Genomic DNA, 22,124 nt, shown 5'->3' on the forward strand with positions numbered 1-22,124 from the left:
TGACATTGAGGAACTTCTTAATAAGAAGTTTGGAGAATTTAGAGCTAGTCCTCTAAGTTTAGAGCATGCATCTACTAGCGGAACAAAAGTAGATGACGAGATTAATAAAATCTCTGAGAAATATGCTCGAAAACCATACCAAAGAATGTTTTACTACCCAAAACCTACACCCCAAGATGTCCTGATAGAAGAATACGACAATGATCATTACCACCAAGGTTATAGTGGGTCAGATATCTATGAATGGAACATATCTGGATTATTATTGACCTTAACAATATTATCACTGCTAATGCTGACTTCATTAAATCTTTCATTTTCTCTAATCTGTGATGTGGATGCTCTCGATGGAAAATCTACCACATAATCAATTGGAGAAATATAAGAAGAATTAGATCTAGTTAATCTAGATGATAAACTGATATTATCAGTTTGTTCGGGTTCATTGAACCTGATTTTAACAGTACCATCTGAGGTTTGTTCTATTTCTGTAACCTGGCGCCCACCGTGGGGCACGAACCCACGACCACAAAGTTAAGAGCCTTGGGTCCCTCCATTATTAAAGGGAATCTCATTTTAAACATCTTGATTTTTTTAAAAAGATTATTATACAAAATGGTTTGGTAATATCAAAATCAAAAATGATGATTTTTAAATATCTGTTAGATTTTTGGGGCATAACATTAAAAAGGATAGGATGGTACCCATTAATAGAAGTATGGAATTTGCATCCAAATTCTCCGATATTCTAATCCATGGAATAATATTCTTAGTAAAGCTATTTTATACATCTTGAGACATTTGGGAAAGGAGGGTCTAATAAAAATTGTTAGTACTTCACTTACTAGAATGGAGGAAATTGTAAAAAAGCATACCCCTATAAACTATTCTCACATATCAAACCCTTCCTCCATTTGCTTCTTTCTTATCGGCCGATTCCTCAATCTCTCCATTTCTCTCTCTCTCTTCAATCTTTAAGGTAACAGCACCGTTCTTCTCATGGCAGCTCAACGTTCTTATTCCCGATATTAATTTTTATCTTCGGAATGTGTATTACTTTGTTTCTAGTTCTATAATTGTGTATCTGAGCATGACCTTTTTTTTTTTTTGTAATTTTAATTTTTTGGATGTGTTGATGAAGATGAATTAAGATACATGATGCTCCATGTGTTTTAAAACTGATTAGATCTAAGTCTATTAATCATTTGAATTAGATTTTGCTACTGTGTGATATTGTTGTTTATTGGAGTTTTGGTCAGTGTTTTGGTGAACTAATCAGATTGTTGTATTAGTTTCCTTAAATTTTGAGCATCTGTTTTGATTTTAGGATGTAGGGTTTTAAAGTTTTGTTTGGATTATCAGTTTGTTGTATTAGTTTTCTTAATTTGGGTTTCGGTTTTTGATTTTGGATGTAGGGTTTTGAAGGTTTGTTTTGATTCCTGTTTTTATTGGATAAACAATACATCATCTGCCGAAACTGCTAGTAGTAAAGTTGAATAATGGGGAGAAAGAAGGGGACAGAACGCCAAGAGGATAACCCTGAGCCTGCCAAGCAGGTTGCAGGTGGTGGGGGAGGTAAGTCGAAGAAGAAGAATCGGGGGGTGATTGACGATGATGAGTACTCTATTGGAACTGAATTGTCTGAAGAACCTTCAGTCCAGGACGACTCACTACCGGCTGCACCTGCCTTTGGTAAGAAAAAAGGCAAGAAGGGCAAGAAATCGGGCCCCAGAGATGACGACGACGACGACGATGAAATGGACGAGAAGCATGTTGTGAAAGAGGATGATGAGCCAGAAATTATTTTTGCAGGTAAAAAGAAGTCATCTAAGAAGAAGAATGTGCCAATTGATGATGATGAGTACTCTGTTGGAACAGAGTTATCTGAAGAACCTGTGGTTCTGGAAGAAAAAGTAGCAGGTGGCAAGAAAAAAGGTAAAAAAGGGAAGAAAGGTGGTGGGCCAAATGCCTCTAATTATGGAGTACTTGGAGAGGATGATGATGAGGAAGACAGGTTGGATCTAACGAGGGATAGTGACCAAGAAGATGGAAGCATTGCCCCCTTCTCTGGGAAAGTGAAGAAGTCGAAGCCTGGTAAAGGCAGTGCAAGTGTGTTTTCTACAGCTTTTGATACAATTAGTGATGAGGATGATGATGAAGATGGGCAACGGTCTGAGGAAGATGAAGAACCAGTGGTTGCTAGTACAGGGAGGATTGGTGGCAATTCATTTAGTTCGGCACTTCTTGATGAAGAAGAAGAGGCAGATACTTCTGTTTCTAAGTTGGAGGCTGAGACGGTTGAAGAGGATGATGTGCCAGAACTGATTTTTGCAGGTAAAAAGAAGTCATCTAAGAAGAAGAAAAAAGGTGCTGTCAGCATGAATGAAGATGATGTTAGGGAAGACGTTGAACCTGAACAAGCTAGCACGGGGTTTAATCCTGAAGAAGCTGATGATAACAGAAGCAAAAAGCAGGTGCCAGAAACTTCTAAGAACAAATCCAAGAAGAAAAAGGGTGGGCGTACAGTTCAAGAAGACGAGGATGAGATTGACAAGATCCTAGCAGAGCTTGGTGAAGCACCAGCTGCTGCTCCTGCTCCTGTTCCTTCTGAAGAGAAAGTGCAGGTGCAAGATAAATCGAAGAAGAAAAAGGGTGGTAAAACGGCTCAAGAGGAGGATGACATTGATAAAATTCTGTCGGAAATTGGTGAAGGGCAAGATACATCTGCACCGGCTCCTGCTCCTCTTCCACAAGAGGAGAAAGGTCAACTAGGTGATGATGCTCCTGAGAAGGAAACAGTAGAAGAAGGAGCTGTGGAGTCTGCTGCTGCAAAGAAGAAGAAAAAAAAGAAGGAGAAGGAAAAAGAGAAAAAGGCAGCTGCAGCAGCAGCATCTAGTGTGGAGGAAAAGCAGGAAGAAACAAAAAATGATGCAAAAGGAAAATTGACGGATAAGAAACAGTCAAAGCAGGTTAGGGAAATGCAAGAGAGACTCAAAAAGATGAAGGAAGCTGAAGAAAGGAAGAAGAAGGAAGAAGAGGAAAAGCTAAGGAAGGAAGAAGAAGAACGACTTCGTCAGGAAGAACTAGAAAGACTTGCAGAAGAGAAGAAACGTTTGAAAAAGGAGAAAGAGAAGGAAAAGCTCTTGAAGAAGAAGCAAGAGGGAAAACTGCTTACAGGAAAACAAAAAGAAGAAGCTCGAAGATTAGAAGCAATGAGGAAGCAATTTCTTGCTAATGGTGGGACACTGCCACTCCCGGGGGGTGAGAATAAGAAAGAGACAACTAAACGGCCCATTTATAAAACAAAGAAGTCGAAGCCACAAGCTCAGGCAAATGGCAAAGCCCAGGAAGAGTCTTTGGAAAGCACAGAAATTAAAGAACATCAGCAGGAGACTGTGTCCGAGGTTGATTCCATGGAAACTGAGAAGGTTGAGGATGTGGATTCGACGATTACAGAGGAGAAGTCAGAAGTAGCTGATGCACAAGAAAATGAAGTTGAAGAAGAAGATGATGAGGAATGGGATGCAAAGAGTTGGGATGATGCTGATCTAAAACTGCCTGGTAAGAGTGCTTTTGAAGACGAGGAGGTAGATTCAGAACCGCAACCTATAACTAAGAAAGAGATTAAGGCAGCAAGTTCAGCTGCTCATGATGCAGCCACTCTGCCTGTTGCTGCCAAGTCGGTTGTTCCTACTCAAAAAGCTGCTGCAACTGTAGCAGGTTTTCCTAAGAATGACCAAAGTAGGAAGGGTGAACCCGAGGATAGGGTTGCAGACCAAAATAAGCAGAAAGGAAGCCCTGAAGACCGGGTAACAGTAAAACCTGGTGTTCCTCCTAACCAGAGTGAAGACAATCTCCGGTCTCCTATTTGCTGTATTATGGGTCATGTTGATACTGGTAAAACCAAGCTACTTGACTGCATACGAGGCACTAATGTTCAAGAAGGTGAGGCTGGAGGGATTACTCAGCAGATAGGTGCAACTTACTTTCCAGCTGAGAATATACGCGAGAGAACTAAGGAGCTTAAAGCTGATGCCACACTGAAGGTCCCTGGTTTGTTGGTCATTGACACTCCTGGGCATGAATCTTTCACGAATCTGCGTTCTCGAGGTTCAGGTTTATGTGATATTGCAATTTTGGTTGTTGACATTATGCATGGGCTAGAACCACAAACCATAGAGTCACTTAATCTTCTGAAGATGAGGAATACTGAATTTATTGTTGCTCTGAATAAGGTGAAGATCATCTATATCGATGCAATTTTTTATGGTTTTATTTTGATTGTATTCTTTTAATTTCTGTCGCTTATTTTATTTCATGTGATATTTTCGCTATGCAGGTGGATAGGCTGTATGGATGGAAAGTTTGCAAAAATGCTCCCATTGTAAAGGCGATGAAGCAACAGTCCAAAGATGTTCAGTTTGAGTTTAATAATAGGCTTACTCAGGTTCTTATAACTCCTCGATTTGACCATTCCTCAATTGGTGGACCTTATCTCAACAGAATTCTGTTCAATTGTTACAGGTTGTTACCCAGTTCAAGGAACAAGGAATAAATACAGAGTTGTACTACAAAAACAAAGATATGGGGAAAGATACTTTCAGTATTGTACCAACCAGTGCTATCAGGTGTGTATATTTTTGCGTACATTCCCCTTTTATATCCTTTTTCTGGGGTGTCTGTCTAGTACTCCATTAGACTGTTGATTTTAGCCAAATATGTTGATTCTCTGGATCTTATTGATGTAACAGTGGTGAAGGTATTCCTGACATGTTGTTGTTACTTGTTCAATGGACACAAAAGACAATGGTCGAGAGACTTACTTTCAGCAATGAAATTCAGGTATCATTTTCACATATCATTGTCAGTTAAATAGAGATTCTCAATATGGGTTGATTAACTGTTGTTACTCTTTGGTAGTGTACGGTTTTGGAGGTTAAGGTTATTGAGGGTCATGGGACAACCATTGATGTGGTTTTGGTTAATGGTGTGCTTCATGAAGGAGATCAAATAGTTGTTTGTGGCATGCAGGCATGGAATTCTCCTCTTTTCTTGTCCGTTTCTTTAATCTTTAGGGAGCCATTACTTCCGTGCTATGTTTAGATCCTCCATTGTGGTGAGTGTCTTATAATTTTCCGCTTTTTGTGTGTAGGGACCTATTGTTACCTCAATCCGAGCATTACTAACGCCACACCCAATGAAGGAACTCCGAGTAAAGGTATGGGACTACGCTTTCCTCTAGGCACTCCAAGTTATTCTTTTTGCATTAAAGCATCTCTAATCTACTGATCAAAAAGAGCTTCTCTAACCTCGGTTCAACTCCTTCGATTTTCCCGAATTTGCTAGGCATTGAGGAGTACTAGTTGTTGTTAGTTCAACTCTATATAATTATTGAAACAATGAATAAGCCATTTGTCCCGCCTGTATCAACAAAAGTAAGAGGCAAAAAAAGAGTGGGGAATGATGGGTGGGGAGAATTAATTAACGGGTGGGCTAAAAGTTCGAAGTATGTATGTTGTGAGTATTCAGTCTTCTAAATTTTTATTATTTTTCATCGTTGTGGCTTAATTGTGAAAGGTTGTGCAAGATCGTGAGGATGTTCAAATAACCTACATTTCGGTCATGTCTTCTAGATCTGTTTGAATCTAACATGATCATATTCTGGTAATATCTGTCCTGGGATTGTCAAGGTACGCGCTGAGCTAGAGTTATTAGGTTTCTCAATGCCAAATGTGGCTTACAAAAAATTGAAGTTTTGTGTGGGGCTCTAGCTCAAGAAAGATGTGGCTGTATGGAAAGTTGAGTTCATGAAATCTGTTCTTTTTCCTTCTTTTAAATTAGTGATAGGTATCAGTACCTGGTTTATTAGACCTCTATCTTTTGAGTTATGTTAATCATTTCATGCTCGTGGATGCTTTCATGGACATGGGGCTGTTGAGCTCGTACTTATTTCTAGATTGCTGACATACATAGACACACTTGGTTTACACCACTTTGAATTTTCTCTGAACGAAAGAAACAAAGATCAGAAATTCGCTGAGGCTTCCAGAATTGTGTCTCAAATTCCAACTGCCCCTCCTAAAATATGCGATATCCACTATCAGTAGATCCGCTTTAATTCTAATTTAATTTTTTGAATGTGGGACACAAGTCTGCTGGTTCAGTTATGTCCTAATTTATTTTTCTGCATTTGGACCTTCTGGTCCATGTAGCATGAAAAAATTCTGAAGAGTGAAGTGATTGTCATGTTAATTTCTTTGGATTTTTGTGTATATGATTTATCTAATGAAATACTGATGAAAGTGTCTTCTTTTGTTTGGGCAAAATCCTATTCAGGGAACATATTTGCATCATAAGAAAATCAAGGCTGCCCAGGGTATAAAGATTACCGCTCAGGTATTGTCATCTACTTCTAAATCTATCTCTTATAAAAAAAGCTATCATCTACTTGTAAATCTATGAGCTCATTTTCGGTCAGTCTTCAGATCAAGCTTAGAAAGTCTATTGGGTAAGATTTGATGCAGAGGCACAGAAGGAGATTATATGGCAACTGATCTGTAACGTATGTAGTTGAGTCTCAGTTTAATTTGTAGTTAGAATTAGATGATGCTATATTTGGGTGCCTACGTTTTTTATTTAATAAAGAAATTATTTAGAATTTTTTTGTCTAGGATCGGTCGGTGGCAGAGGAGGTTTTAATGCACTGGATATAGCTTTTGAGTCTTGATTACTGTTGAAAGTGTAGCAACTTTCACAAAGATTTGGAGGAAGCATCTGAATTGCACAAAAAATATATGTGGATGAGCTATCTCTTTGGCCTTTGCATGTACACCCCTTTCCTTTTCTCTTTTCTCCCGTTACGAAACAAACCAATCCACTGATATCTCGTATTCAACTAATTATGGTGAAATTTATGCTAGGGGATGAGAAGGTTATTCTAATTTGGGCACAGATTACATCTCTTTTTCTTTTCCCACTCTGTTCATGATGTCCCTGAACATATTAATTCTGTTCAGAATTTCTTATATTCCTAGGTTGGATATTATGTGATACCTCTGCTAGTAGTTCTGATGGAGAAGCCCATATAAATATCCTATTTTGATTTAGGATAGTTGAAAGAAATCCGATGGTTGTTGTGTATATTCTGTTACTTCAACGAAATTTGACTTGGAGTCCAACCTGCGAGCCATAACCTTAGAGTCCCTTGCATGAATGTATTGATAAGTTTTGTTACTGATGTGTGATGCTGGCACTACTTACTATTTTGGTATCGATTAGTGGTTTTTTCCACTAATAAGTGAGACTGAGGGAATTCTCCCTTCTGCCCCCTTGGTTCTTTTTGTTTTTGTGCAGGGCCTTGAGCATGCAATTGCTGGCACTAGTCTATATGTTGTGGGGCCTGATGACGACGTGGAAGACATCAAAGAAGCAGCAATGGAAGATATGAGGTCAGTGATGAACAGGATCGACAAAAGTGGAGAGGGAGTATATGTTCAAGCATCTACACTTGGATCATTGGAAGCTTTGCTGGAATTCTTGAAGACTCCAGAAGTAAGCATACCTGTCAGTGGGATTGGCATAGGCCCTGTGCATAAAAAGGATGTCATGAAAGCTAGTGTTATGCTTGAGAAGAAGAAAGAGTATGCAACCATCTTGGCCTTTGATGTTAAAGTGACACAGGAAGCTCGGGAACTTGCAGATGAACTTGGTGTCAAGGTTTTCATGGCTGATATTATATACCACTTGTTTGATCAGTTTAAGGCCTACATGGACACTATCAAGGAAGAAAAAAAGAAGGAAGTTGCTGAAGAAGCAGTCTTCCCTTGTGTTCTCAAGATCGTACCAAATTGTGTCTTCAACAAGAAGGATCCAATTGTTCTGGGGGTTGATGTTCTTGAGGGCATTGCCAGGGTATTAACTTTTCTTTTCTATGTCTCATGATTCATTGATTTCATTCACCAACCTAACTGTAAAACAAAAAGGAATAAAAAAGAAGACAAATAAAAGGTAATGTTATCTCTGCATTTCATTTGGGAAAACCAGTCTGTGTGCACATCAGCAATACAAATGAGAATAGATGATCAATGTTTAATGGGTTTCACTGATACTATCAGTTTCTCTCCAATTTCATTCTTCCATTGGATTGGGGGAATGGATCTGGCTTGTTCACATTGATTTCTCGTTAAATGTGAACTTCTTTGTATATCATCGTTCTTGAGACATAGCTGTTCTGATGTAAATAAACTTATGGATAGTCAGTATTCTGGAGACTTTGTATTTGTTTGGTGAAACTATACTGTAGTGATATTCCAAGAATCGGTGTTTTCTAGGCTTCTTTTTTCTTTCACTTTAAAGTAACATCTAAACTAAACACATTAAATTACTTGAAGTTTCTCTATAATGTATTTACAAAATCTTCTCCTTTTCTTTAGACTGCTACCACTTGTGAAATACAAGTTTGCATGGATATGTTCTCTCTATAGTCTTCCTTAAAGTTGACGATCCTGATTATGTAATAAGGTTCCATTGGAGCTGTTGCCGGGTATGATTAGAATCCAGTTTTTCTGCTGGGTATCATTATAACTGAGTTCTCTGCTTTCAAAAGGTTATGAGCAATCTTCATTTACACCATGATTTTGCATGTCCAAGATAGAGTTCTTATTTTGTTTTACTTACGAGATTTGGTCCTTGGAAAAACCATTTTTTAGTTCTAAGCACATTCCATTTCTCTTCCATCATTGATTCTGTCATGCCACCTTTAGACATTTTGCTCGATGAACATTTAACACATACAGAATTCAAGTCCTGTCTTGTTCTTGATCCTCTTTAGTTAGTTCTAGTTAGATATTCCTGCATAGTTTGATAGGAGTGTGTAACATCATGTTCTCTCCTGGTTTACCCCTCCACATGTATTTCACTTTATTGATCGTGGCCATGCTCCCCACGATGTAGGATGATACTGGGTATGTTGTTGTTTGTGGCCATGTTGTAGGGTTCACATGATTAAGCTTTCCATTGTCATACTGGCAGAAGTAGCACTCGTCAATTTGCTACAGTGTTCAAAGAAAATAAAAGAAATAGTAGCACTCTTCAATTTGCTTTTACATAATCGTCAATCATGGACTGCAAAATTTTCATGTGTATTTTGGTCCTCATTGTGCTGAACTTAATCTGAACAGATTGGAACTCCAATATGTATTCCTCAAAAGGACTTCATTGATATTGGTCGTGTTGCATCCATTGAGAACAACCATAAGCCTGTTGACTTTGCGAAGAAAGGCCAGAGGGTGGCCATTAAGGTATGAAGTGGTTGACACTTTTGTATATATACTTGTGGATTAGTTAAAAATTTTCATTCTTTATGACCTGTTTGTTGAATGTAAAATTTGATGTAGTAGTTTCTCTTGGTTCCCCATATAATTGTTTTGTATCTCACGGTGACTTTTTTCATGAGTTCTAAGCAATTGATTTTGATCTTTGCTACCCATGAGGTCTCACTTATGCACATTTTTGCAGATTGTCGGATCTAACCCCGAGGAGCAACAGAAGATGTTTGGCAGGCATTTTGAAGAGGAGGATGAGCTTGTCAGTAAAATTTCAAGGAGGTCCATCGACATACTCAAGGCCAATTTCCGGGTATGTAAAGTAGAGCTTTTGGTGAAGTTCCCTTTCACTCAAGCACCTTTGTTTATTCGCTGCTCTTCTGTTTTGAGCAACTGTTTAGCTTTGCTGACTACTACTTTAACCTTCTACAGAAGGACCTGTCTGTTGAGGATTGGAGACTTGTCGTGAAACTGAAAACCCTCTTTAAGATAAATTGAGACAGTTTATTCATAGCTTTTGGAAGGAGTTGATTCCTGGGATTCATATAAGCACCACAATTGGGGATAGCAGTTCATCAAGTAATAAGTGGTGATTTTACCAGAAGCGAGGAGTTTGGGCTCCTAAATAGAAGGCACATCGGGGACGAAGATGAGTAGAAATGAAGAATGCATGTACATTGGCTTCTTCAATGAATTTCCTTTGGTTGGTACTACGAGCATTTTGTACGTGGGGTTTTTTGGTACTAAAGTGTTAAAAGGAGCACAGAATTCTTAGAATTTTCACAGCGTTGATCAATTGTAGAGATGTTGTAAAAGATGGCAACAAATTTTTTGTGATACAGAATTGTGCTTTTGAGTTTGATACACAAAAAACTGCAAGATTACTGGTTGCTATTGTTGGCAAGTCCTTGTAATTCTTTTTTGTTTTCTCAGAATTGTAGACCATACCTTTGGAGGATACACACCGGGATATGAAGAAATTTCCTTCGACGCATTTCTAAGTGTACCAGCTCAACGTTCCTCGCCTTTTTATTTTACAATATCAATCTCTATAAACAGTCAATAAATGAGTCATTACCTAACCCAGTTCAAAGTGTACTTGAGCTAAGATGGGTTGGGTTAAGATGAGCTAAACAATGAGTCATAGCCTAATACGCCCAACTTGACTCATATTTTAGAAATATGTTTATCTTGCATAAATAAAGCCTTTTACCGTACCTTTTATACGCCTATGTATAAAAGGTAAAAAAATATTATTAGTATTTTGAGAATCAAAATATATTTTCTTAAATAATAAATTAGTATTTAAAATTTGTAGTTAAGTTGAAAAATATCTTTTATGTTATTTCTAAATAAGTAAATTTCACCACAACTTAATTACAAAATTATTCATATTTACATTAAAACTAATTAAATACCTTGATTCTCATTTTTAAATTTAGATACAGAAACTAATGATGTGGCAACTAAGTAAGTTTCCAGACAAGCCTTCAGCTGGGTTGAAATCCTTTGTTTTAGGTGAGCTTCCTGGGTTGTATTTGAGCTTCTTCATGAGTCAGAATAAGCTATAAAAAATGATGGGTTAATTTGGGCTCAACCCAAATAAATCCATGAGCTAAAATGTTTGTAGTCCAACCCATTTATCTCTTGGCGGGTTGGGCAGGTAATGAGTTTGGGCTCAAATTGGCACCCCTAGACTGTCATACACTGTTCACCATATCTCATTATCTTGTGCAGGAGAGAGCCTGAAAACTAACTCTTGGATTTTGCCTATCACAGTTACCTAGGATTTTGCATAGAGGAACATCTCTTTTGATTCTGAAAAACATGTCAATTTCCCTTTGGAATAAGAAAACTTTCTCAATTTCGACTCTAACATCATAAATCTATGATTTTGGATGTAGAAGGATGTTCTTGGACCTCGAATACGTTATATTTGAACGATAGATATAATTCTTTAATTAGCAAATCAAGTTCCAATCTTTTGTTGGCCATTGGGTGCTAATTTATTTCCTTTTCAAGCAGTTAATCCAAAAATATATACTTTCTCTGGCCTTTTTTGGTTGTCATGGTTATTAAAAATAATTGGTCTAAAATATTTGTCATTTAGAAAATTAAGAAAGAATTAATCAAATTTTTTAACCTTTACCCTTACTGTAATAAAATATGGATGGCTTAACATAGTGAAAGTAAGAATAATACTTAATAAAGTGAGATCAAAGAATAAATAAGTACAATTTAGTCAAATTATCCTTTCAATTAATATTTTTACAAGGGGCATGCAAAAGCCTAACATGATAATCGACAAGTAAAAGAGATCGGAGGAAGTACCATATAATTAGTGGCGTAGCTACATTAGGATAAGGATGGTCAATCAAATACCTTTCCCCGAAAAATTATATCGCATATATAGGTTAAATACCACCTTATATAAGTTATATTATATTTTGAACATTCTTTACATAGAGGTCCAATGGCTCGAATCCTTGTGTTAACATTTGTATTTGCCCATTTTGTTTTTTAAATCTGCACGATGACGACATTGGTCTATTTAACTATCTATATTTATCTAAAAATTTCTTAATAAATAACTCTGCAAATTTAAAAATTTATGTAAAACAACAGACAACTAATCTTAAAAATAGTTTGTTAATTAAAGTTATTTACCAAATAATATTATAATTTAAAAGTCAAACTATAAAAATATTTTTACAATTTTTTTTTATAGACTACAAACATCTAGATTCTCTCTTTCCTTTGATTCTATGCTTACTTTAATTAGTACAATTTTTTTTATCTTTTTATGTTAGTTTTGATTTATAAAATTATAGTTCTATTATAATTAATTGTATGATTTAGCTAAATAGTAGCTTGATTTAAAATTTTCGGTGCACCATTATTAAAAAAAAATATTGACTTCTTTAAAGTTTGAGTGCCCTTGGCGAGAAACCTGCATATAATAATTTCCTATTGACTTAGAATCAACTTGTTGTTTTCTTTTTTCCCAATAAATTAGTCTCTATTTACTAATTAGTTCTTTAAAAGAAACTGTCGTTAAATAATTTATTTTGGTGGTTATTAAACTTTTGCTACAAAGAAGAAAGAATTATACTGTAATGATGTTAGTCGATTATCTGTAAAAACCAAATTAGGAAATAAAAGTAATTACATAACTTAATTCCCAAGAAACTCAAGTTTAACCGCTCCCGAGTGTAACACAAAACCTTTATCATTTTCTATTTTGTTTTGTTTTTGCTAAACCCTTCTCCTAAATTTTGTCGGAAAAAGTCTATAACTAATATCTCTATATAACTTTTGATCTCTAGTTGTTTAGCATACGTTTAAGGTTTTGATTCACACATTATATCATCCTCTATTCGATTGTCTTCCCCATGTTTTTGTTGTTTCACTACACTCCAGTAAAATTTTGGAGTACTATTCCAATGCCAATGGCTATTCATCACAAGAGAAGATAGAATATGCCCTTACCCATTCCATTTTGAATAGGAGAAAAAGAAAAAAAACACTAAGTACGTCAGTTGTTGCTGTTCGCAACAAATTTTTGTTGTATGGAAAATAAACTGCAGCAAAAATAATATAAAGAAAAAGAGATTTTATTGGTAAATATTTGTGTGTACAATTCTTTGTATCCCTTGATTCTCCTCTATGAAATTCTCTGTGATTTGAGGGCTTGAGAAGCGTCTTTCTCGAATGTAGGACGATGTAGACCTTCTTGTGATGTATTTAATCGCCAAGAACGTCGAGCAGTACTTTGTTGTTTCGGGTTGATCTCCGGGAAGAACTCCGTTGACCACTCCTTTGTAGAAGAACTTTCCACTTGATGATTTGATCTCTCTGTTTGCGAATGCCTTCACCAATTGCGGAGTGCTCTTCTCCAACTCTGAATGTCCCCGGAGAGTTATGTAACCTCTCTATTTATAGCTGTAGAGGATGGACAGTCCAGTTACATATGAACTCTCTTGCTTGATTCTGATTGGCTCATGTTATTTAGCTACTTGGCGACCTGTGGTTGGTTCTTGCTTTTGACTTGGATTGCCACATCAATTAACGCGTGGCGTCATCTTATTGGCGTTGAATTTGACTGGATATGCCATGTCACTTCACACAAGGAATGAGTCTGGGCCTCAAGATGAAATAGATTGTGGGCTTGAAAATAATAAAATGGACTTATTTAACTTGTAAGTTCAAAATTAATCTTTTAACCCAAATAAAATTAAGATTCAATCCAAATTTCGTATGGATTAAACTCAATTAATTTAATATGTCTACAGATGCCCCCTATTATAAAGTTTGTCGTGGTGTGACTTGTTCAACCATAAAGGTGAGACTTGAAGTACCTGTAGAGCAGTCGACTCAATTTTTCACATAGATCAAATTGCATGCGTCGTAAAAATACTTGGCCTTTAGGTTTCGGACCAAGGTAATTCTGTAATGAGAAATTTTCATAAAGCACTATCTTTTAGTAGTAATTAGCCATCTATAGATACCATTTGCTATATTACGGAATACAGATACCTTTTCTATGGTTATAAGATGTATTTGATGTATTTAAGCTATTGTATTCATGAATACAGTAGCAAAAATAGGCGTGAATCAGGGAAGTCCAGCTAATTAGTTGTTGTATTCGAGTGTATTCGACTGTATTCATGGAGTGAAATATGGGATTACAGCTGGACAGATTATTGTATTCGACTGTATTCACGACGTGAAATAGGGGATTGCACTGTTTTTAGAACGAAAAGTGAATCAATTAACATAGACTTCTAATATAACTCAACAAACTCAATTATAACACACAAAATTTGTATTTTTCAGTTATAAAAAAGATTCTCAACTGTCACACCTCCTTTTTGCACGCCCGCCCCGAAGGGTTAAATGCGCGAGTGGAGTTTTTTCCAATTTAAGTGACAATATTCGAAATGGGATTATTTAGTTAATTCAGAGTCGCCACTTGGGAAAGGTTTGGCTTTTGGTGTCCCAAGTCACCGGTTTATCTTGAATCCCAAATCGAGGAAATTTTCGACTTTTCCAAATGAAGTCTGCGAACCAGAAATTCTAAGTAAGGAATTCTGTTGACCCGAGGGAAGGTGTTAGGCATCCTCGAATCCCGTGGTTCTAGCACGGTCGCTTAAATTGTTATAATGGCTAGATATCTAATTTAAATATATGTTATGATTTACATGCTTTTATTAAGTTTAAACCGCTTTTATTATTATCATTTATTTTTATAGAATTGCAACGTCATGAAAATGCATCTCGAACTACGTCACAATCAATGCACCCGTGGTCGTCGACACATTCTGACTCCGTTGAGATTTGGATTTGGGTCACATCAATGCGCACCCGAATTTAAGAATATAATTTACTTAAACCGTGCCTAAAGAGTCTAACGCGTTATTATATGGTGGAAAAGCCATGAGATTCACTAAACGGCCTAGCCTGAATTCTAAATATTATGATTATTTATTGAGGGCCCCGCAATTTGCATTTTTATTTGGCGAGGCTCGTCTCTATTTTAGAAAGGATATCCTAAAGTGACTACATTTCTAATGCATTTGTCCCTAAAACTAAAAGAAAAGGGACATGCTAATTTAACTATATGCTTTTGCCTAATCCGGATTCTTATCAATTTCTGATTAATTATTTACAAAGTGGAGGGATGTCATAACTTGTGAAACATGCTTTAATTGGACAAAGAAATTACATTCGAGATTGACCCAATGTTATACTTGCGTCCAAACGTTTCTTGAATTGAATTTAACTAGACTTATTGAGGCTGAATTTAAGGGAATTAACTACTATGTCTCATTACTTGCGGGGATTCGAACGCGCTTCTATATGCTGCCTAGCGGGTTATGATAAAGGAAAACTAAAAATAAACGAGGATCATTTGTGTAAGGTGGAAATATTCTATTCTATGCATGTCATTAGTTAAACGGGAATCCAGTCAAAAATCTATACCAATTCTCCATGCCTTCTATATACTGTACCATTACATCTTATACTGGCAAACAACTATAAACTAAGATGCAAGAGGCTAAAACTTGATTAAGTATTATCTAACTAATCTTTCATTACTGAATCACACTAATCAATTTATACAACAGAAGTCAATATACCACGAGCATTACAAAACAGACATCTAAATTTTCTTCAAGAACTCCTTTCATTTCATGCTTTTGAACTGTTACAGTTAACACCAAAGTGGGATTTGAAATGTGTACCTGGAAACACTGAAAATGCAAAGGAGAAGAGGAAGAAGATGTGGAAATCAGCAGCAGCAGGAAACATAATTAACAGTAGCAGCAGGACATAGAATAGCAGCAACAACAGGGATAGAATAGCAGCAGCAACAAACACACGAAATAATTGAAGTGGGATCAAGACCTCAACTGGGAATACTCAACTAGACCAAGTCTTCGAGTAAAACGACAACAATCAAGTAGACTCAGCTGGGATTTGGAAGAAATCAATGTTGCACAAACAGGTCAAGACTAGTGAAATCAAGACAGCAATCAAAGATGTAATTTCTGATCCTACCTGTCTGTGTCATCAAAGAGAATTCTTTTCCAGTTTTCTGTTTTCCTCACTTTAATTCTCAAAATGTTCTCCCCTCAAATCACTCTGTTCTTGTCAATGTCTGTTTCTATGTGTGTGTGTGTGTGTGTGTATATCTCTCAATCTGTATCACCCTCTCTTTCTTTCAATTTATTCCTCACCGTGTGCCCCTCTCTTTTCTGTCTCCTGTATGTATTTTCCAGCCCCCCTTTTATAAGCCTAAACCTCAGCCCTTTAGCAGCCTGTTAGACCCCAAAAGAACATCCCTCCCATGTGCCCTCTTCTTTTCAGTTCCACTTAGTTATTTAAGTATTAACCCCCATCAACATTCCCTGGCAGATTTACCCTTTAAAAGGTTTAATACTTCTTAAACTAAAGCAAAGTATGGGCAGTAGAATATATCTGACAGCATATGCTGTCTAACCATTTTTAAATCAAAAGCCCTTTTATGCAGGAAACAGGCTGTGCACAATGCACATGCTGTGCACAAGTGCACATGCCATCAACTCAGATTTCAATTACAGACCAAGCCTTAGGTTTCTGAAATCATATTAACAACTATAAGTAACTGAACTTGGTTCTTAATTGATTCAGGCAATGTTCAACAGAAGCAAATCGATTTATTTTTTGTTCAGACAGTTGAAACTAATTGACGACACATGTCGACTCGACTATATTAGTTATAACACATACAATCGTAGCCAAAAATCCGACATTTAACAGTATCACACAAGGTTCGCATTACATTGACTGAGAAGAATTGTGCTTCGAGGAATCAGTTAATCAGTACAAATTTGGAATTCAACTAATTGCAAAACAAATACATACATACATACTATCAGAACAAGTAGAAGAAAGAAACAAATCAAACACAAAGGCTCGGGCAAGGTGGACAGGACACAGTTAATAAAATTCAAAACACCAGATTCCACCAAACATGGACAGTTTTTAGAACAATCACATGGACAAAAACAAATAAAGAAAAGAAAGAAACTCACCTTAAACCTTGAAAAATCAAAACCTTAACTCGGACTCGGACAAACCTTTCTTAAGGCTGAACGAACTTTAATCGAAGTGTTTCTCAGATGAGAAACACTTTGATTAAAGTTCATTAGACCTTAATCTCTTCGGTTGAACGGATATGGACCAGTGACGAAGAATCACAAAGTTCCAAAACTCAGATCTGGGATTCATGCTTCCCTGATCAGATTCGGACCAAACCAAGCATGGTTTGGTCACGAGGGGGGTCTGGGGAGTGTCTGGTGTGAAGCTGGGGTCGGTTGGTGTAAATCGGGTTCCGACTCGAATCTTCAAATGAAGATTCGAGAAGGTGGGATGGGATTCGAGGTGTGTGGTTGGTGGATTTGGGTTCAGGATGGTGAGGAGCATCTATGGTGTTGAGGGTAGGGTCACCGGCGTCCATGCCGCCGGCTTTCATGGTGAAGGATACAGGGGCGGCTCTAGGGTTTGATGGGGAAGATGGTGAAGACGGGAGCTGGGGTATCAGATGGGGGGCAGGGTAAGGTTAAAGGGCTTATATATGGAATGGGTGGGTTGATCTCAGCCGTTGGATCAACTGAAATCAATGGCTTGGATCTAAGGGCTTAGGGGAAACGGTGTCGTTTCAACTAAAAGGGGTTTGGGTTGGTCCGGGTGGAACGGGTCGGGTTTTGTTCGTGGGTATGGGAAATGTGATCTTGGCCGTTGATCAATCTGAGATCAACGGCCCAAATCAGGCTGGATTAAAACGGCGTCGTTTGGACACCCTGGGTATCAACTCGGACTGGACCGGGCAGGCCTGGTTTGGGCATTGTTTGTTTGGGCCAATTTTAACAAATTGGCCCAAATCCGGAAAAAGGAAAGGCTTCTTTTTTTCTTTTTTTTTTATTATAAAAATACAAAACTAAGTAAAATCAAATTAAAATAAACACTTAATACAATTATTTGCACACACATTAAAATAATTCAAAACAGGTAAAAATCAAACAAAACAAAATCACGGACAAAGATGCCTGTTTATGCTTTTCTATTTAACAACCATGTTACGGTTCAGATTATGCATGACACGTACATTTTTTGTATTTTGTTTTAATAAAGTAAAAATGGGCCAAAGTCATAAACAATTAACGAAGTGCCATGTAAAAATCCCAAAATTGTACAACGGGATCAATTGTTGTTATTTTTTATTTCTTTTGGAGCGATTGTCTCGTGAAGCAAAAATCACGTGCTCACAGCTGCCCCTCTTTGTTTGGAAACACGAAGAGTTTTTGCGCAAAGATAAAGTGAGCGTGTATGAGCGATTTTTGCCTATGGACTACTCCGTGTGAAACATGTTTTTTTTTGAAAGATCTGACCGAATCTTGCTTCAAAGATTTCCTACATATCCTGGGCTAAACAGGAATCAGGTCAATGTAGTTCGGGAAGTTTTGGTAGCTGGGACTACCATGGGATTGCAATGCTTGCTGCTACTGCTGTTGCTGTTGTCACTGCTGCGTCACTGACCACCTTATCACAACCAAACGAAAATTGGAAACTGGACTAACTATTTATATGCATGTCAACTGCTAGTTACAAGATTCCTATCTATGATTCTTTTACGACTTGATCTTGGGTCTTAGCTGATTCTGCTTGTAGACTTCGATCTGAATCTTGATGCTTGCGAGTTGCGGCGACTTGTTTAATCTCTGAGATAATGAGTGAGACGCGATCGGCAGGGTTCAGGACCTTAATCAAATGTTGGAGTCAATCTGCCTTCCATTTACTCCGATATCTCGGGACATCTTCATTTTTTTTTCTTTGATTCCGAACTGGGACTCATCTCGTGGGTCGTTTCGATCCATGTGGCTCGAGGTTAGACCTGCGGGAGAAAACAAACGAACGAAATTTTCTACCCCAGTTTCACTAGGAAAATTTCGTTAATTATTCTCCAGGAAGTTCATAAAATTGATGAAAGAGGATATGCATGCTCAGTTCAGGGTTGGAGCCCTAACACCGACTAGCTGGGGAAAGGTTCAGTTCAGGGTTTAAAACCCTAATGCCGAACGAAGGAAAAATTCAGTTTAGGGTTTTAAAACCCTAATGCTGATTGCATGGGAAAGCTCAGTTTAGGGTTTAAAACCCTAATGCTTGGCTAAAGGAAAAGTTCAGTTTAGGGTTTTAAAACCCTAATGCTGACTAAAAGAAAAAAAAATTCAGCTTAGGTTTTAAAACCCTAATGCTGACTAAAAGGAAAAATTCAGCTTAGGGTTTAAAACCCTAATGCTGATTGCATGGAAAAGCTCAGTTTAGGGTTTAAAACCCTAATGCTGGCTGAATGGAAAAAATTCAGTTTAGGGTTTTAAAACCCTAATGCTGACTAAAGGAAAAATTCAGTTTAGGGTCTAAAACCCTAATGCTGACTGCATGGAAAAGCTCAGTTTAGGGTTTAAAACCCTAATGCTGGCTGAAAGGAAAAAATTCAGTTTAGGGTTTAAAACCCTAATGATGATTGCATGGCAAAGCTCAGTTTAGGGTTTTAAAAACCTAATGCTGGCTGAAAGGAAAAAGTTCAGTTTATGGTTTAAAACCCTAATGCTGACTAAAAGGAAAATTTAGTTTAGGGTTTAAAACCCTAATGCTGATTGCATGGAAAAGCTCAGTTTAGGGTTTAAAACCCTAATGCTGGCTGAATGGGAAAAAGTTCAGTTTAGGGTTTAAAACCCTAATGCTGATTAAAAGGAAAATTCAGTTTAGGGTTTAAAACCCTAATGCTGATTGCATGGAAAAGCTCAGTTTAGGGTTTAAAACCCTAATGCTGGCTGAATGGGAAAAAGTTCAGTTTAGGGTTTAAAACCCTAATGCTGACTGAAAAGGAAAAAGTTCAGTTCAGGGTTTAAAACCCTAATGCTGACTAAAAGGAAAATTCAGTTTAGGGTTTAAAACCCTAATGCTGATTGCATGGAAAAGCTCAGTTTAGGGTTTTAAAACCTTAATGCTGGCTGAATGGAAAAAGTTCAGTTTAGGGTTTAAAACCCTAATGCTGACTAAAGGAAAATTCAGTTTAGGGTTTAAAACACTAATGCTGATTAAAAGGAAAATTCAGTTTAGGGTTTAAAACCCTAATGCTGATTGCATGGAAAAGCTCAGTTTAGGGTTTAAAACCCGAATGCTGGCTGAATGGGAAAAAGTTCAGTTTAGGGTTTAAAACCCTAATGCTGATTAAAAGTAAAATTCAGCTTAGGGTTTAAAACCCTAATGCTGATTGCATGGAAAAGCTCAGTTTAGGGTTTAAAACCCTAATGCTGGCTGAATGGGAAAAAGTTCAGTTTAGGGTTTAAAACCCTAATGCTGACTGAAAAGGAAAAAGTTCAGTTTAGGGTTTAAAACCCTAATGCTGACTAAAAAGAAAATTCAGTTTAGGGTTTAAAACCCTAATGCTGATAGCATGGAAAAGCTCAGTTTAGGGTTTTAAAACCCTAAAGCTGGCTGAATGGAAAAAGTTCAGTTTAGGGTTTAAAACCCTAATGCTGACTAAAGGAAAATTCAGTTTAGGGTTTAAAACCCTAATGCTGATTAAAAGAAAAATTCAGTTTAGGGTTTAAAACCCTAATGCTGATTGCATGGAAAAGCTCAGTTTAGGGTTTAAAACCCTAATGCTGGCTGAATGGGAAAAAGTTCAGTTTAGGGTTTAAAACCCTAATGCTGATTAAAAGGAAAATTCAGTTTAGGGTTTAAAACGCTAATGCTGATTGCATGGAAAAGCTCAGTTTAGGGTTTAAAACCCTAATGCTGGCTGAATGGGAGAAAATTCAGTTTAGGGTTTAAAACCCTAATGCTGATTGCATGGAAAAGCTCAGTTAAGGGTTTAAAACCCTAATGCTGGCTGAAAGGAAAAAGTTCAGTTTAGGGTTTAAAACCCTAATGCTGACTAAAGGAAAAATTCAGTTTAGGGTTTAAAACCCTAATGCTGACTAAAAAGAAAATTCAATTTAGGGTTTAAAACCCTAATGCTGATTGCATGGAAAAGCTCAGTTTAGGGTTTAAAACCCTAATGCTGGCTGAAAGGAAAAAGTTCAGTTTAGGGTTTAAAACCCTAATGCTGATTACATGGAAAAGCTCAGTTTAGGGTTTAAAACCCTAATGCTGGCTGAATGGGAAAAAGTTCAGTTTAGGGTTTAAAACCCTAATGCTGATTAAAAGGAAAATTCAGTTTAGGGTTTAAAACCCTAATGCTGATTGCATGGAAAAGCTCAGTTTAGGGTTTAAAACCCTAATGCTGGCTGAATGGGAAAAAGTTCAGTTTAGGGTTTAAAACCCTAATGCTGATTAAAAGGAAAATTCAGTTTAGGATTTAAAACCCTAATGCTGATTGCATGGAAAAGCTTAGTTTAGGGTTTAAAACCCTAATGCTGGCTGAATGGGAAAAAGTTCAGTTTAGGGTTTAAAACCCTAATGCTGATAAAAAGGAAAAATTCAGTTTAGGATTTAAAACCCTAATGCTGATTGCATGGAAAAGCTCAGTTTAGGGTTTAAATCCCTAATGCTGGCTGAATGGGAAAAAGTTCAGTTTAGGGTTTAAAACCCTAATGCTGATTAAAAGGAAAATTCAGTTTAGGATTTAAAACCCTAATGCTGATTGCACGGAAAAGCTCAGTTTAGGGTTTAAAACCCTAATGCTGGCTGAATGGGAAAAAGTTCAATTTAGGGTTTAAAACCCTAATGCTGACTGAAAAGGAAAAAGTTCAGTTCAGGGTTTAAAACCCTAATGCTGACTAAAAGGAAAATTCAGTTTAGGGTTTAAAACCCTAATGCTGATTGCATGGAAAAGCTCAGTTTAGGGTTTAAAACCCTAATGCTGGCTGAATAGAAAAATTCAGTTTAGGGTTTAAAACCCTAATGCTGATGGTTGGGGACAAAACTCGAGAACAACAACTGACTTCTTTTTTTTTTTGAATTTTCTTGTTTTAGTAGAAGATAAAAAGGGGGTTTCGCGGAAACTTACCTTTCGAGTGAATTCAACATTGCCAAAGTATTTCTTGTACCCGTGTACCTTCCTCTTTGGGCGACACCTGCTTCTTGCACGGTTGTCTTGTATTATACCTGTTTCAACTTTTCAGACGAAGAACAATTGTTAGTTCGGAAATGACGGTCGGTTCGGTGACCTTGATCGTTCCCAATTGCTTTGTTGCGTCTCTATTTCTGTTGCGAAGTCCCGCCATTGGTTTGATTCGAATGGCGAAAACC

General features: G+C 37.1%; 1 protein-coding gene across 1 annotated transcript; it reads left to right on the plus strand.

The window, feature by feature from the left end:
- Positions 1-799: 799 nt before the first annotated feature.
- LOC107796952 (uncharacterized) lies at positions 800-10,317 on the plus strand. Its single transcript, XM_016619774.2, has 12 exons — positions 800-979; positions 1,416-4,235; positions 4,340-4,447; positions 4,525-4,628; positions 4,752-4,842; positions 4,921-5,031; positions 5,153-5,218; positions 6,337-6,396; positions 7,354-7,911; positions 9,180-9,299; positions 9,517-9,636; positions 9,756-10,317. Exons 2-12 carry the CDS (start codon positions 1,500-1,502, stop codon positions 9,819-9,821), a joined length of 4,140 nt encoding a protein of 1,379 aa, XP_016475260.2. The 5' UTR covers positions 800-979; positions 1,416-1,499; the 3' UTR covers positions 9,822-10,317.
- The last annotated feature ends 11,807 nt before the right edge of the window (positions 10,318-22,124 follow it).

This window comes from Nicotiana tabacum, chromosome 6 (genome assembly GCF_000715075.1).
Source record: "Nicotiana tabacum cultivar K326 chromosome 6, ASM71507v2, whole genome shotgun sequence".
NCBI classification, from domain to species: Eukaryota; Viridiplantae; Streptophyta; class Magnoliopsida; order Solanales; family Solanaceae; genus Nicotiana; species Nicotiana tabacum.